The 12,642-nt window shown below is 35.6% G+C and overlaps 1 protein-coding gene across 1 annotated transcript in view; it reads left to right on the plus strand.

Moving 5' to 3' along the window:
* LOC107575980 (ATP-binding cassette sub-family C member 8-like) overlaps nt 1-12,642 on the plus strand; it is a gene marked incomplete at its 3' end in the record, with an annotated part of 25,290 nt that overhangs the window by 10,218 nt on the left and 2,430 nt on the right. The window contains exons 5-12 of the mRNA XM_016262271.1: nt 549-791; nt 4,715-4,903; nt 5,626-5,790; nt 5,879-6,034; nt 8,544-8,678; nt 8,893-9,055; nt 10,765-10,833; nt 12,410-12,478. Coding sequence (XP_016117757.1) covers nt 549-791; nt 4,715-4,903; nt 5,626-5,790; nt 5,879-6,034; nt 8,544-8,678; nt 8,893-9,055; nt 10,765-10,833; nt 12,410-12,478 — 1,189 coding nt within the window. The remainder of the gene's footprint in view (nt 1-548; nt 792-4,714; nt 4,904-5,625; nt 5,791-5,878; nt 6,035-8,543; nt 8,679-8,892; nt 9,056-10,764; nt 10,834-12,409; nt 12,479-12,642) is intronic.

Consider the following 12,642-nt stretch of genomic DNA (forward strand, 5'->3'; position numbering starts at 1 on the left):
GGGGGTGCTCACCCTGTGGTCTGTGTGGGTCCTAACGCCCCAGTATAGTGACGGGGACACTATACTGTCAACAAGCACCGTCCTTCGGATGAGACGTTAAACCGAGGTCCTGACTCTCTGTGGTCATTAAAAATCCCAGGATGTCTTTCGAAAAGAGTAGAGGTGTGACCTCGGCATCCTGGCCAAATTTGCCCATTGGCGTCTGATCATCATGGCCTCCTAACAATCCCCATATCTGCTGATTGGCTTCATCACTCTGTCTCCTCTCCACCAATAAGCTGGTGTGTGGTGGGTGTTCTGGCGCACTATGGCTGCTGTCGCATCATCCAGGTGGATGCTGCACACTGGTGGTGGATGAGGAGATACCCCCTGACAATGTAAAGCGCTTTGAGTGCCAAGAAAAGCGCTATATAAATGCAACAAATTATTATTATTATTATTATTGTTTTTAAATTCTGATCTTCAAAGATGAGATTGGAAACATTGCTTTTTCTTTCATGTACAATTGGAAGAATTTTGACAGTTTATTCTCCGTTTTTTTTCTACAGCGATATATGTGTTTTGCACACCCCACTGAAGTGAAGCCCCCAGAGGATTTACAGGACCTGGGGGTTCGATTCCTGCAGCCCTTTGTGAACCTGCTGTCTAAAAGCACATACTGGTGGATGAACACCTTCATCACTGCAGCACACAGACGCCCCATCGATTTGAAGGTCATTGGCAAGCTACCAATTGCTATGAGAGCTCTAACTAACTACCTGAAGCTCAGCGAGGCCTTTGAAGCCCAGAAGGTAAATTTTAATCATCTGCCATATTGTTTTTTACCTTTACTAATACTATTTTTTATTTTCTCTCAATGCTAGGATGTGACACCAAACAATGAGTAAAAGAGGACTTTGAAGCCTACATGCAAACAGCAGAAGTAAAAAGCTAAATGTAGACTTTAAGCAAAATACACTGACTCTGACACTTTAAAACTTTATTTAAAAAGCAAAAAAAAATCCCTGTAAGTTTGAGTTAGAGTAGTTTGCAAAGGCGCCATTATAAATACAGCGAGGCTGTAAAAGCAGACTAGTGAGTAGATGAGGACATTTAAAGTCCTCAACTACAACCTCTGTAGTCTCATTTAGCCACTTGTTAGCAACTGCCTTTTTCAAGACATGTAAGAGATATAAAACAATCTAGTGCTGCTGGGCAACAATTAAAAAACTTTATCGCATGATTTTTCTGTGATTAATCGTGATTAATAGCGTTGTTATGCGCAAAATTCAATAATGAAGTCAAAAGTACTGTATTATGCACTTTTATTTTAAAAGTACTGCTGTATGAACAAAAGTGAAATAACATTTGGTTTGCAAACACTTTAAACAAATAAGGTGTTTTTTTACAGCAGTATTCCCTATATATTGTAGCAGTTAAAATATTTATTGTAAATCTCAACTTAAACATTAATGTAATCAAATTAAAATCTCCTTTTCATATAATTCGTGTATCCTTGTGATGGTGCGTCTTGACACCATGTCTACACCGGACGCGAGCGGCGTGGCGTGGTGCGATGTGACAAAATACTATAGAACCCATTATAATCAGAGATGCTGTCTACACTGGATGCAGCGCGACACGACAAATCATACGTGCCGTCATTCATTGCGATCCTATACACCGGATGCCGGGCCGCGACAACTAAAGTCTGTCTACAATTACTGGACGCGTTGTCGCATCGCGTCCGGTGTACACACGGTGTTAGGCCCACCCCAAATGCTCTGATTGGTTGAGACGCGTGATGACACCCATCCCAAATGTATATATGAATATATGTATAATCACAGAAAGACAGGTGTGGAATACCATGTCTATAGCGTACGTGTCTTTAAAGCATTGAAAAAGAGAAGATGTTCCTTTTGCGCTATGAACGCAGTGATCTTTTGACCCTCAGCGGGGTGAAGGACTTCTGCATCTCTGTTGTCATGGGAATAAAGCACATGTGACATGAGCAGTTACGTGTTTGTGCGCTCAACTCCATGTAAATGGATTTTGTGAGAGTTTATAACGTGACGGTTTTCACGTGTGGCACGAGTGCACTGTGACATCAGTCACATCTCGTGTGATGAACTCCATTAGCAATGGCTTAATAAATGCTGCATATGAGTGATTCCATCCTCTAGTGCAATAGTTCAGGATTAGCATCACATCCAGATCCACTCTGGTGTGCATGCCCATTTTTTACCATTGAATAAATTCCCAAATGATAAAAAAAAATCCCTGCCAAACAATTTGTCTTCACAAGTTAATGTCAGAAATGCACTAATGTAGGGGTAAAACAGGTTGAAAAAATGGTTTCGCCCTGGCTGTAAGGAAATATCACACCCAGCTAACAGGGAACATTCTCAGGACATTCTGGCAGTTATGAACAAACGCTTGTTCAGATTTATCTGGTCTTTATTAATGTTCTCAAAACGTCAAAAAATATTATTTATGCATCGTTCATGGAATGTGTTTTTTTTTTTTTTTACGTTTTAGTTGGACTTTTGTTAAACATTTTATAATGTTACTACTTGTTTAAGAATGTTCCGAGAACATTCAAAAATAAAGTTTCCATGATGATACATTATAAAAAAATAAATTTAAAGAACTGGACTTTTTGAACTTTCAGAGAACATAAAATGAATAATATTTAATGGGAACATTAGCAAAAACGTTCTTAAAACATATTTTTGTTAGCTGGGTATGCAGTACTTAAGCACAAAGATATCAACACAAAATAGCAAATGTATCGTTTTCAAATACGTTATCATTCAAAATACATCTTAACTGCTATATCTTCTAACATTACGTGCTTATTTCATTTCGCCAAAGTGTTTTCAGGTCACAATAACCTCAAGTTTATGGCTACAGTGTTTGGCTTAGAAAAATGACTGGGTCAGAGCTAATGAGATTCAGAGATGTGTGTTTAATTGCATTTCAGATAAAAATGCACGGCTGAAAATTACCGCAGTGCTCGCCTGTTAGGGATCAAATCCACTGATACAGCAGTTTGAAATGTACAGAGCAATCCATAACAGCACTGTAATTATGCATGTACACTGCCTTTAAATACATATTAGCATAACAAAATGCAAGGAGGAAATTATTTTTCCTAATTTCTTAGTATGTCTATGTAAATCAGTTTTTCTAAAATGTGCTGGATTTAAAATGTTTAAACAACAACAGACTTTTTATTCAAATAGAAAAGTTTGTTTGTTTGAATTATTTCTTAGTCATTAATCTTCATAATCATAAGACAAAAGACCAAAAATATGCCATTTGTATGCGTCACGATTATGTTCAGTTTAGTTCAGTTCCTGTCATGTCTGTTATGAGCTCTCATTAGTTACCATGGTTTCTGATTAGTTAATCCTTGTCCAGCTGTTCATGTTTAGCTCCCTCATTTACCATGCATGTATTTATAGTCCTGATTCTGTTCTATCCTTTGTCGGTTATTGTCTTGTGTTATGTGTTGTTCTACTCCCGTGTTCTCAGTAAAGTCTTCTTTGAAGTTTGAATCTCATGCCTGTATTCCTTGTTCCTCGACAACTTGTGATAGTATGACTAAGCAGCTGTTTAGTAAAGAAAAGATAAAAGCTCTGTTCCAAAAGCTTGAAAGCTGCTTACCTAAACAGTATTTTAAGTCAGAGTGCCTCCAAAGCAAAGATTGTTGCTAGATGTATGCAGCAACATAATACTGTAATTTAGCAAAACTACCCTGTTGAAAAAACCAGCATATGCTGGTTAGGTATGTTTTGATGCTGGGATGCTGGTTTAAGCTGGTCCTTTGCTGGTTTAAGCTGGTCCTTTGCTGGTTTAAGCTGGTCCAGCAAAGGACCAGCATAAGGACCAGCTTTAACCAGCAAAGGACCAGCTTAAACCAGCATCCCAGCATCAAAACATACCTAACCAGCATATGCTGGTTTTTTCAACAGGGTAATCATTTGCAGGTAAGGCGATTCCTTACAAGCTCACCCTTTAGTCATATTTAAAAAACAATAGAAGTCATTATGAACATAATTATATGTAAAGATGTACTTTAGTATCTCAAAAACACTTACAATTTCAGCATATTGCATTTAATATGAATGTAAAGTATAATACATTTTCATTTAATTGCAATTAACATCAAATGAAGAGTCTGTAAACATCCAGTTCACACTTAAATATGTTTATTTTTCTCCATAAGAAGTACTCTTTTTAAAAGTTTGTTCATATGTACTAATTTTTCCACATGGCCAGTGACTAAATTCATCTACGATTGTGAATGGAGTCTAGAGACATCTGTAAATATACAGTGGAGAAAAAAAGTATTTAGTCAGCCACCAATTGTGCAAGTTCTCCCACTTAAAAAGATGAGAGAGGCCTGTAATTTTCATCATAGCATTCAATAGCATAATGTATTAAAAAAAATAGTTAACTTAATTGAACAATTTTACCTGGTGTTTGTGTGTGCTTTGTGTTAAGATTAATAATCCCATAGTTAGCCTAGCAACATGCTAACTCTAATCCTGGAATCTAATCTAGTTATTGTGTTAGGAGGTAGCTGCCTGGCTGTAGACAGTAGACAGCAAGCTTAGAACAGAGATATTATGACTTCCTCCTTTTTAGTACAGTGACTAATTTAGATGCATTCCAAACAAATCTTGGTTCTATTCATATCTGTCTTTATTTTCTGTTACTTATTCAGAGGCCTCAAGGCACTCTGCTGCAGGGGCCCAAGTGTATTTGGACGGCTCTGCGACAGGCCTTTGGAAGACCTCTGTTTCTCAGCATCACCTACCGTTTCATGGCAGATCTGCTTGGCTTTGCCGGGCCGCTCTGCATCTCAGGCATCGTGCACCATCTCAGTAAAGAGAACCACACCATTCAGCCACCGGTAAGAACATCTCTGTCTTTTGCACCCATCTGAGCCGCATATAAAACGACTAAGAATAAGGGCAGAATGTTGGTTGGTCCAAAAGTAAAAGACACTGAAATGAAATTCTTAAATTTGGTATTTGTGTTGTTGGCATGAACAAGCACTTTTGTTCTCTTAGGTATTTTGAAGATAAAATTAGAAACCGGTGGCCATGGCTCTGTCTTTTCACATTTTCATTTTGTGTTACAAAGCGGTCTGTCGTCATGCTGCTGTCATTAGTTATTAAAATTAATTATTTATTTTGGTAATTTTTTTTATTTATTCATTCATTCATTCATTCGTGCATTTATATTTTTTTTAGTGGGGCATCAGCTGTAGCCCTTGCTCTAGAAGGGAAAGTTACCCCATGTTTTATGTTGTTAATTTATAATTATAATTCGGGACTTATTGCTCTGTCAGTGGTGGTTCTTTTTCTTTGGTTTAATTGACTCATTTGTTGCTGCTCTAATCTTTAATTACATGATATAGTTGTATAATAGAATTATAAATAGTGTCCTGTGCTTTCTCTTTAGAGGAAAATGGTGACAGGACAGTGCCATAGTAAGGAAAGACTAGTACTAGTAGCATTAAAAACTGGTTAAGCTTATAATATGTAGTAATATGGCCATCAACCTCTCACTGCCTAACTAGTTTTACAGAGGACAGTCATGGCTAATGCTAAATGGTTTGATGTGTTTCAGGTGAAGCATCTTGGAATCTACTTCATCTCCTCCCAGGAGTTTCTTGCTAATGCTTACGTCCTCGCCGTGCTGCTGTTCTTCGCTCTGCTCCTCCAGAGGACTTTCCTCCAGGCCTCCTACTATGTTGCCATCGAGACTGGAATCAACCTGAGAGGAGCCATTCAGGTCAGCGCAGCGAATACTTCATTGACTGCACAACTTTTGATTGCCAAAGTCCCTTCAAATAATATGATATATTCGGTTTCACTTCCAGACAAAGATCTTCAATAAAATAATGCATCTCTGCACCGCCAACATGTCCATGGGGGGAATGACAGTGGGCCAGATCTGCAACCTCGTTGCCGTAGACACCAACCAGCTGATGTGGTTCTTCTTCCTGTGTCCCAACCTGTTCGCAATGCCAGTTCAGGTAAAGCCTTACACAAGGTTCCTTTCTCCATAGAGTTCAATGCATTGGGGAATGATGGTGCAAGTCTGTGAATGGGCCTTGAGTCAATTGTTTCAATCATATTGCCGTATTCAATTCCAACATGTCCAGTGCCAGCAAGAGTCAAAGTAATTCTGAATTAAGATCTTATCTTAACTTGACTATTTTAGAGATTTGGATTTCTGTTTTCCTGAATATAAGATACTGTATAGTCAGTGTCCTTAATTTATTTCTATCAGAGAATCTACATATCCCAGAATTTACACTGGCAATCCAGTTACATCCCAACACTGCAGCAAAATTGGTTAATGTATGTAATGTAGTCTAGATTATAGACCACATTATGTTACATATAGACACTTTAGGTTATAGTGTTTGTTTTGCTTTACTTTGTTTATTTGTTTATTTTGCTTTGTTTTGTTGGCTTTGCTTTTTTGTTTCCTTTTTGTTTTGTTTTACTTTGTTTTTTTCTTTTGTTGTTTTTTGCTTTGTTGTCTTGTTTTGTTTTTGTGTTTCTTTTCGTGTTTTGTATTTTGTTGTCTTATTTTATTTTATTTTTCTGCTTTGCTTTTTTTGTTGTTTTAATATTTGTTTTAGTTTTTTGTGAGTTTTGTTTTCCTTTTTGTTTAGTTTTTTTGTTTTTGTTTTTTGCTTTGCCTTTTGTGTTTTGTCTTGATTTTGTCTTGTTTTGTTTTTTGCTTTCCTTGCTTTGTATTGTGTTTGCTTTGCTGTGTTGTTTTGCTTTGCTTTATTTTATTTTATTTTATAATGGTCTTGTCATTTATCCGTTTAAATTTATATTAATACGGCTGTCAGTACATAAAACATTTTAATGTGATTAATCTTGTCATTTTTTTAGTTTGAAAAAAAAAATGTTTTTATAAAAATAAGCCTTTTGTGTAATTATTGGGTTTGGAAATTTGTGTAGATGACACTCATAACATAAATTAATGCAAGAATTCATTAAAAGGTTCAAAATTCACAGGGAATGCAAACACAGCATGTCATTGCAAATATCAATGCTATCAAATATCAATGCAAATATGCAATATTTCAATAATTAAAAAAGAACTTCCCCAACACTTTGGATTACTGGATGTAATCTTACATGTGTAAAATAAATTACCAGTAAATCAGTCAAAGTTTCAATGTAATTTCTCAACACACTGACTCTTACCTTTGAATGGCATGATTTCGCTACAGCAGACGGATCTTGAGCTGAACAAAACAAAATTTAAAGATGTTGCAAAGCCACTCAGTATTCTTCACACTCCTTCTGCTACTGAACGTGTTTCTCCTGAGGTTAGACAGTGTGAAATGTCAGATACCTCTGCAAGATCTATTTTTAGTCTGTGTATAACAGTATATTTGTCCTTGAAAGCCTCATCTTGTGTAAAATAGAGTGTCACTTGTGGAAATCGGTTTCTTTGTCAGTGGGGCTCTTGAATGATTTAAATAAAAATGCATTCATTGATGGCAAGGTGAAAAATTCAACAAGCCCAATAATTAAGTCATTAAATTACTCTTGAAATAATGAGAGTCCTAGAGAACTTTTGTTGTGAAACAGATTGCATATACACGTATACATGCACATTTGATTCTCACAAACAGGAAGTCTCAAGACAGACTAGGAAGTTGAAGTCCCTATACGTTTTGTATGGCACGTACTTTGCTCTCGGGGTTACTCATGGCTGCCTCTGGGCAAATCTTGATTAGTTCCCTAAGGCAACAACATTTTTTTTTCACTCACTGCATATTTAATAACGAATCACATGCTCCATTATAAATTCTTCATTATAATACTACCTTATAATACTATTGTCTAATAATATTTTCATGTTACTTTAAATAAATAGGTTTAACATTGTTAATTAAATGTGTTTAACACATTTACAGAATGATAATATATGATAATATAAAGTTTTAACTGTTATATATAATATATATTATATAAATATTTATATAATATATATTTATTTTACTATATTTAATTATTGTTATTATTCTTTATTTTATTATTTAAATAGTTTTTTAGTAGTTAGTCGTTTTTATTTATCATTTAATTATATAATATGTTAAACTTTATAAATTAAATGTTTAACTCAAAACAATTTAACACATTTACAGAATTATAATATTAAAAGTTAATTATTAGATTTAGAAATTATCAAATATTCATGAAATGTGTTCTAAGTGCATTGTGTGTGTGTGTGTGTGTGTGTGTGTATGTGTGTTTTAATAATTGCTATAGTTTATTTTTTTTAGTTTTTAACAAGAAATAAATAAAAACTTAGTCACTTAGTCTTTTTATTCTGTCCTCTGTAGAACTGCCATGTTATTTTAATAATGATATTTGTGAGGGGAAAAATCCTGCACTAAGCTTCCCTGATCATTAAAATATCAGGCATTTTGCCATAAACCTTATCTTTATCACTAACTGTGAAAAAAGTGCTACTGATTATGAAAGGATGTCATTTCCTCTTGGTTTCAGATCATAGTGGGAGTCATCCTCCTGTACTACCTCCTGGGAATAAGTGCCTTGATAGGGGCCACGGTCATCACCCTCCTGGCTCCGGTGCAGTACTTTGTGGCGACCAAGTTATCAGATGCACAGAAAAGCACATTGGTGAGCTCATTTCTTTGTTTGATGTCTTAACCTGCAGTCAAGTGACAATCTAGTGCAAATACAGCTTTTGTTCAAATACAGATGACATTTGTACAGGAAAGCCAGAGCAGTCCAAATGATAAACCTGTCAAATATTGAACTCAAATAAGACGCAGGAGATTTTAGGAGCCTTTAGCATTGTTACTAATGTATCATTTATGTGTCGAACGCTCAGGAATATTCCAGCGAGCGGCTGAAGAAGACCAATGAATTGCTGCGGGGTATCAAACTCTTGAAGCTGTATGCCTGGGAGCACATCTTCTGCTCGAGCGTGGAGGAGACCCGGCGCAAAGAGCTCACCAGCCTGCAGACCTTTGCCCTCTACACCTCCATATCCAGTAAGACGCCTCAGCTTTCACTGTTACCTCAGATGATAATAAGACAGACTAAGAGCAACCATGTCACAGGGTTCTTAGTATTAAAGCAAAAGCAACACCTATTTTTCAGTAAATATTGGTTAAAACTCTGTGCAGTTTTAACACTCGCACTCTCAATTGTATCAGCAGCAATTTTGTCAAGAACGTGAGATGTGAATCTCCCAGCTGGCCAAATTCACACCGTATTATGAGTTATCACTGCTTACAGGCATCACTGCAAACGCTGTTGGACCAAATGTAGCCATTGTATTTGAGATCATTACCATGTTTAGTGTAAAATTGAGATCTCAGAAATAATCATTAAAATTAAAAATATAAAATGTAAACAAAATATATAAAAATTGTTTTTATTAGTTTATAGTTTATTTATTATTTAACATTTTTGTTAAATGCTATATAGGCTAAATGTGTGTTTTATATACATTAATAATATACTTCATATTATTTGACTTGTTTGTTTTTGCAAAAATAAAACCTGTAAATACCTGTTTTTGCAAAAATAAAAGTGTGTATGTATGTATATTTCAAAATTGTTAAAGGCTTTTGTTAAATGTCTTAATTTTAAGAATTATAAATATTAAATCATTTTTTAATTTTATAATTATTTGTTAAATTATTTGTTATTTGTTAAAAATAACATTTTTCACATAACAGAGCCCATTCAAAATCATAGATTAATATTCCAAATGATTTTCAGCATGTAGCGTCACACAGCTGCTCTGAGATAATATTTCACTGAGATCTTCATATTTCAGCCTCATTTCAGCCCTGCTTGCTGGAAAGTCAAAACTTAATATGCATAATCATAATCATATGGGGCGGGGGGATAAAAGAAAATACATCATTATTAATGGATTGGTGTTTTTTTTTTGAAAAGATGGAAATGCTTCAAGGCTGAGCCAGGCTCAAATTTTATTATCAAAACATCCAATAATTTTTATTAAAGAATGCTAAATATTTTAATAAATAGAGGTAAGAAATACAGCCTTTAACAAACATCCAAAGCACTGAAAACTACAATCAAGAGCTGCTGACTGCATCTGTGGAGTGTTTGTGCTGCTCTCTAAAGGCGCTCTGATTTAAGTCAAGGTTACACCACAAAGGCCTCGTCTCTCTCTGATCTCTTTTCGCAGCATTTTTGCGACATTAGCAATATTGGAGAAGGACTGTGTTGCTCAGCAGGAGAATATCCTGCATGCGGTGCTGCAAAGAGACTTCAGGTTCATGTATCATTCAGTCTGAATCACTGCTTGCTGCAGAGGATCAGTGAATTTGGATTAAAAAAAAGGGTAAAAAAAAAACCTGTCAGACAGCAAAATCAGTTGGAGAAGGAAGTCCCATCAATGTGATTAAGCTGTAGACCAGCAGCAGTGTGAATTACTGCGATAGCAGTGAAATATCTGACGGCACAGTCAGCAAACCCAGCAGATCTCAAAGGATATGATCACTTTGATGACACTTTTATCAGACAGACCCTGTAGTTATTGAAATAAAAAAAATTGAACTCTGGATTGAACTTGTCAAACCTTTAGGCACAAATTAATTTGAGGTTTAATGGCGTTTCTGGCTGCCATCAGTCCTTCCAGCACATACAGCTCACAGCAGAGCAATACACCACGTCAGCAGGTACGACTGCAGCTCATTTCTTCTCTGTGTACCCTCTCTGTCAGTGTCGTTTGGTTTGGAGGAAGTGGCGAAAACTGTTCAGCAGCAAATCCGCTCGGAGGCAAGAGATGGTGGTTAGTTACTACAGTTCCTGGTTAAACGTCAGGGACGCTTCAGTCAATATAGAACAAAAATCCCATTTATTTTCTTCTTAGAAATATTGATTTTTAACAATTCCTTTGAAACCTTTTACGTCAGAAACACAGTGAGCTTCCAAGGTTATTAATAGCCAATCATTACCATGTTTAGTGTAAAATTGAGATCTCAGAAATAATCATTAAAATTAAAAATATAAAATGTAAACAAAATATATAAAAATTGTTTTTATTAGTTTATTGTTTTTATTTATTATTTAACATTTTTGTTAAATGCTATATAGGCTAAATGTGTGTTTTATATACATTAATAATATACTTCATATTATTTGACTTGTTTGTTTTTGCAAAAATAAAACCTGTAAATACCTGTTTTTGCAAAAATAAAAGTGTGTATGTATGTATATTTCAAAATTGTTAAAGGCTTTTGTTAAATGTCTTAATTTTAAGAATTATAAATATTAAATCATTTTTTAATTTTATAATTATTTGTTAAATTATTTGTTATTTGTTAAAAATAACATTTTTCACATAACAGAGCCCATTCAAAATCATAGATTAATATTCCAAATGATTTTCAGCATGTAGCGTCACACAGCTGCTCTGAGATAATATTTCACTGAGATCTTCATATTTCAGCCTCATTTCAGCCCTGCTTGCTGGAAAGTCAAAACTTAATATGCATAATCATAATCATATGGGGCGGGGGGATAAAAGAAAATACATCATTATTAATGGATTGGTGTTTTTTTTTTGAAAAGATGGAAATGCTTCCAGGCTGAGCCAGGCTCAAATTTTATTATCAAAACATCCAATAATTTTTATTAAAGAATGCTAAATATTTTAATAAATAGAGGTAAGAAATACAGCCTTTAACAAACATCCAAAGCACTGAAAACTACAATCAAGAGCTGCTGACTGCATCTGTGGAGTGTTTGTGCTGCTCTCTAAAGGCGCTCTGATTTAAGTCAAGGTTACACCACAAAGGCCTCGTCTCTCTCTGATCTCTTTTCGCAGCATTTTTGTGACATTAGCAATATTGGAGAAGGACTGTGTTGCTCAGCAGGAGAATATTCTGCATGCGGTGCTGCAAAGAGACTTCAGGTTCATGTATCATTCAGTCTGAATCACTGCTTGCTGCAGGGGATCAGTGAATTTGGATTCAAAAAAAGGGTAAAAAAAAAAACCTGTCAGACAGCAAAATCAGTTGGAGAAGGAAGTCCCATCAATGGGATTAAGCTGTAGACCAGCAGCAGTGTGAATTACTGCGATAGCAGTGAAATATCTGACGGCACAGTCAGCAAACCCAGCAGATCTCAAAGGATATGATCACTTTGATGACATTTTTATCAGACAGACCCTGTAGTTATTGAAATAAAAAAAATTTAACTCTGGATTGAACTTGTCAAACCTTTAGGCACAAATGAATTTGAGGTTTAATGGCGTTTCTGGCTGCCATCAGTCCTTCCAGCACATACAGCTCACAGCAGAGCAATACACCACGTCAGCAGGTACGACTGCAGCTCATTTCTTCTCTGTGTACCCTCTCTGTCAGTGTCGTTTGGTTTGGAGGAAGTGGCGAAAACTGTTCAGCAGCAAATCCGCTCGGAGGCAAGAGATGGTGGTTAGTTACTACAGTTCCTGGTTAAACGTCAGGGACGCTTCAGTCAATATAGAACAAAAATCCCATTTATTTTCTTCTTAGAAATATTGATTTTTAACAATTCCTTTGAAACCTTTTACGTCAGAAACACAGTGAGCTTCCAAGGTTATTAATAGCCAGCAGTG

This window comes from Sinocyclocheilus grahami, unplaced genomic scaffold (genome assembly GCF_001515645.1).
Source record: "Sinocyclocheilus grahami isolate Dianchi unplaced genomic scaffold, SAMN03320097.WGS_v1.1 scaffold3075.1, whole genome shotgun sequence".
NCBI lineage: Eukaryota > Metazoa > Chordata > Actinopteri > Cypriniformes > Cyprinidae > Sinocyclocheilus > Sinocyclocheilus grahami.